Raw genomic sequence first — 5,049 nt, forward strand, 5'->3', positions numbered from 1 at the left:
TGAGCAGTGGACCTTTAGCAAGGTATTCCACGTCTCTCTCTCTCTCTCTCTCTCTCTCTCTCTCTCTCTCTCTCCCCCTCCCTCCCTCCCTCCCTCCCTCCCTCTCTCTCTCTCTCTCTCTCTCTCTCTCTCTCTCTCTCTCTCTCCCCCCTTCCCCCCTCCCTTCCTCTCTCTCTCTCTCTCTCTCTCTCTCTCTCTCTCTCCCTCTCTCCCTCCGTCCCCCCCTTCTCTCTCTCTCTCTCTCTCTCTCTCTCTCTCTCTCTCCCCCCCCCCCCCCCCGTCTCTCTCTCTCTCTCTCTCTCTCTCCCCCTCTCTCTCTCGCTCTCTCTCATTCATTGAAGATTAAAAGCAAAAACGATACATTGCATGTGAAGATCTAGAACTAAGGCATATTATGGAAGCATGAATGAAGGAAGCAAGAGCTCATAATTGATAGACAAAAAAAACAATCAAAGTTAAGAAGAGTGAAGATTGCAAGGAATTGCAATGGGTTTCTAGTTTTGCAAGAAAATTTCACAATGAGATCAATACACATCGCATTGACCTAATACTACATAATACTAACCTAAGCACACATAAGACAAACTTAATTAACGTCACAACTACAACCCAACCCCTAACTGTAAATAGGACTAGCCTAATGATATAGAGAACCAACCTACTAATCTAGCTACATAACTAGCCCCACCTCTGTCCTAACCTAACCAAATGTTTGATATTTTGTTCCCCCTGCTTCCCCCCCCACACCCAAATTCTTTCTCTCTCTCTCTCTCACATTGAAGATTAAAAGCAAAAATGATACATTGCATGTGAAGATCTAGAACTAAGGCATATTATGGAAGCATGAATGAAGGAAGCAAGAGCTCATAATTGGTAGACAAAAAATACAACCAAAGTTAAGAAAAGTGTAGATTGTAAGGAATTGCAATGGATTTCTAGTTTTGCAAGAAAATTTCACAATGAGAACAATACACATGGCATTGACCTAAGACTACATAATACTAACCTAAGCACAACAAGACAACCTTAATTAATGTCACAACTACAACCCGACCTCTGACCATAAACAGGACTAGCCTAATGATATATAGAACCAACCTACTAATCTAACTACATAACTAGCCCCCACCTCAGTCCTAACCTAACCAAACTTTTGACATTTGCTCCTCCTGCTTCCCCCCACCCCAATTCTCTCTCTCTCTCTCTCTCTCTCTCTCTCTCTCTCTCTTTTGTGAGAATACACACACACACACACACAAAAAAAAAAAATGGTAGCAAAGAACACTAGTAGCATATAGCAATGACAATAGAGCTATGTAACGTTATGCATAGTACAGATGCACGAATGCAAGGCTAAAAAGCAGTGAAGGGGGTGTAATGGGAAGAGAAGTAAGGTAAAGAGGGGATAGTAAGAGGCAATTAAGTGGTCGTGAAGATAGAGGAGAGCTACCAAGGCTGATGACGAAGGCATCACATGGCAAGGGATACAACAACATTAACAAGAACAAGAGTGTAACACTAGTCTAGAAGCTTATGAGGCCGAGCTAAAGGCACAATGAACAGTGTAGCAACTACATTGGAGGTAGAGAGAGAGAGAGAGAGAGTACATATATGGAGGCTAACCAAGAAAGGTTGAGAGAGACAAAGGACAAGGGACAAGATAGGATGGCAATGGGAAAGGTTCCATCCCATTACATAATGTCTAAGGTGTATTTCCATCCTAAACTCATCCCACCATGTACCAATAGTGATGAGGATGAGGATTATACTAGGATGGCCATGGGACTAGGACATGTGCTTAGGAGGTGTGGAGAGGATACATGGCATCAATGTGATGAAAGCTGGATTCCCATCCTAAACTTGTCCATGTGGTAAGATAGAGGGAGGGAGAGAAGGGGTGAAGGAAAAATAGAGCAAAAGAGCAACACGGTAATGACAAGGCACGAGGCTTCAAGAGGGTGCACATAGAAAGGCTATTTTTCACCTCTTGCAGCTTTCCACATCTCCCCCCTATTACTCCAAGAAATGCTAATTGATACTCATTGCATTACAAAATTACAAACCCCTAATGTACTGCACTATTTCATCAAACAAGATCTTTCCTTTTTTGAGGGCATCAATAATCTACCTGACACTCTATCATTCTATACATGGAAATTCTACTAGTCATGACATAGAACTACTCAAGTGTTGAAGGTATGAAGACAACATGGAGAATAGCTAAAGTTACAATGATAGCCACTCAGGTTTATGTCATTGGTTATTGCAAACAAGATCCAATGCATCTCTTTGGGGAAGAAGCATTGAGAAAAAAATGGAAAGAGAGCGTTGTCCCAAATTCAATCTACTACTGAAGAAAATAGAGAGTGCTTATTTGGCTACAACTAAGAACAGTGGGTTCATTATCTTAGCTCCTCTAATGGAAATAATGGATGTTAGTGGTAGGACTCCTATTGAACCAAGACACTGCCCAATAAGCTCAAAGTGATGTGTCATTTGTTTACCAACACTATATGGCTTCCAAGCTACAGGAGTATAGAGGCTTTCTCCTTCTATGCAACTTTGACCAAAGAGCTACATGGGAAATTGGACTTAAGTCTAAGACTACAATCCTAGGTTCTACTCCTTTCTATATCGGAATCACTTCCATATTAAGACAAGATTTCCTATCAATTGAAGACCAATAATATGGCATGACAATGTCTATGATAGTGATGAGACATGTGTCCTAACTAAGGGATGGAGCTCATGAGTCAATTGTTGCGAAGTGCTTTCGAACTAAACGTCCCAAGTAGAGAACTATAACCCTAGCAAAGGATCTTTCACATAAGTATAAGTGGGATTGGTGTCTCTAATCGATTGGTATAACTGCAATCAAACAAAAGGGTCTAAAAAATTAATTGACTACAATCAAACAAAAGGGGTGTCAACAATTGAGCGGTTAATGCAAATAAAGGGCAATCAATTGAAAGAGCAATGGTTAGATTATGGGTTGCAGCAATTTATTATAAAGCAAAACTGATTTCCAGCCAAAACGGTTCAAATCTTTGAATCTATATACGCCCATAAGCCAACGCAAATTGAAGTCACAGACAGGTCTGCAACAATCCGGCAACGCAAATCTACAGCTTTGGACGAAAATAAGATACATGCAACGCACAGATCTAAGGACTACCTTTCACCAGAGCAGCGGCGGGACGATTACGATTTCGTCGAGCCACAGTACTGAAAACAATCAAAGATAGAGCATAATCGCCATCGCAGACGATTTGCTAATAGCATTAAAAAGTCTGTTACAGGGCAAAGCATGCAGACCCATACCATTTTAATAGCTTTGATTCAGCTCAGAAATGTATGTGCCAGCCAAAGCATGCAGATCCCATAATCTCGTGCACATTCTTCTGTTTCTAATCCCGTGAAAATTTTGCCTAAATGTTTTTGCAGAGCTCAACCAGGACCTGAATCGAAATGCGACCAATCGGACGTTCCTGGAATGTAGCTGAAGAAATCGGCTGTTCCTCCGAACGATCCATCCGAGAGATGCTGCCAGTAGCTGTAAGGGAAGTTCAATCCACTGCTGGCTTCATCAGATCCTGCGTCTTGCGTTCCGGCAGCTGCGGAGTTGTCGTTTAATTTGCTGTTGTTGATGAATTTGCCTGGTTCATGAAGTAACTCGTTGCCTGCAGGAAGATTAGCCTTGGTGCTGTAGCGGCTTTGCCTCTGCTGATCCACGCTTCCATGCTGCTCCAATTCCTGATTCGAATAACTTGGTTCTACCCCTTCTTGAAGCGTTGATTCAAGCACCTCGGACATCTCTTCGCTGTTGGATTGCTGAGGCTGCTCGGACTTCACAGGAGCTGCGAGAGTGTAATCCACAGGGCTGGCTTCGTTCTTCTGTATGCCTTCTAGCGCCAAGCCGAAGCTGTACCGAGGGAAGTACTGTGGGGCGGGGGCGTTCCGGAGTTCGCCAGAGCCGAAATGCTGAAGAGAGCTTCCTAGAGAAGCTTGCTCACCTGCCTCAAACATACGCGAGGAATCGAAGGGATACTTGGCGCCGTGAGGGGAATTGGAGTACCGGAAATCAGAAAAGCGGAAATTCGCCACTTCTTGCGCCGAGGCTGAAGCATGGTGAGGCGAGTCTTCGCTGCTGGCGCTGAGCGTGGGGTCTGGAGCATGCGGTTTGTCGTGGATCATCTCTTCTGCAAAGCGAGATGGAGAAGCTTTGGCTGCAGCTGCATCCGCGTTCCCAACAGCTTTCTGCTTCGATCTCTTGTTCTTCCTCAAGCCACCACCAACCGGAACGTTCCGCAGAGCTCCCCCGACGGTCCAATAGCGCTTGCAGTATTTGCAAAAGTAGCGGGGCTGCGTGAGGCTGTAGTTGTTGTAGTAGCAAAACTTGGTGTCCATGGAGTCACAACGGGGGCATTTGAGGTTTTGCTTGGGGTGAGGTTTGGAGCGACGTTCGGGAAGGGGGCAGGGGGAGGTGGAGGCGAGCATCTGGGGAGGGGAGGGGTGGAATTCGTGGCCCTGGAAAACGGAAAGAGGGGTAAGCTAGAGAGAATTGAAGGAGATGTGATCAAAGGAAGGGGAGCAAAACATGGGGAGAGGAGATGGCGATGAAAATGCCGGGAGAAGGGAGCTTGAGGAGGAAGAAAGCAGAGCTATGGCGGAGCAGAGCTACGGCGATGGAGAAGACGAAGAAGAAGAAGAGGAAGAAAGGGAACAAAGCTTGATGGAGTGTCGGAAGGGCGGAGGGCAAGGGCAGGTGCGCTTGAGGTGATGGCAGAGTTAGTGGATCCCCAGAACCCTCCTTCCCGACGTCCATTCCCCCAGTGAACCCCGTCCCCCACGTCCATTCCCCACAGAACCCGCCTCCCGACGTCCATTCCCTTCTTGTAATCATTCCATTCCCCGCAGTAGACGCGCATTCCCTCCTCCCATTCGTCCGCATTCCCAACGCTTCCCTCCACGTGTCCCCCTCCCTCTCGTCCACGTCACCCCCTTCCCATCGTTTTCTTTTTTACGCATTTTTTCTCCCCCGGCTTTCTT

The 5,049-nt window shown here is 45.6% G+C and overlaps 1 protein-coding gene across 1 annotated transcript; it reads right to left on the reverse strand.

Annotated features, from left to right (window-relative positions):
* Positions 1 to 3,070: 3,070 nt before the first annotated feature.
* On the reverse strand, positions 3,071 to 4,760 carry LOC147888116 (uncharacterized). Its single transcript, XM_087393089.1, has one exon. The coding sequence runs from the start codon at positions 4,495 to 4,497 to the stop codon at positions 3,448 to 3,450; it is 1,050 nt and encodes a 349-aa protein (XP_087249215.1). The 5' UTR covers positions 4,498 to 4,760; the 3' UTR covers positions 3,071 to 3,447.
* Between the last annotated feature and the right edge of the window lie 289 nt (positions 4,761 to 5,049).

The sequence above is a fragment of the Dipteris shenzhenensis genome, chromosome 22 (genome assembly GCF_047967505.1).
Source record: "Dipteris shenzhenensis isolate YYH24624 ecotype China chromosome 22, Dip_SZ_1.0, whole genome shotgun sequence".
NCBI classification, from domain to species: domain Eukaryota; kingdom Viridiplantae; phylum Streptophyta; class Polypodiopsida; order Gleicheniales; family Dipteridaceae; genus Dipteris; species Dipteris shenzhenensis.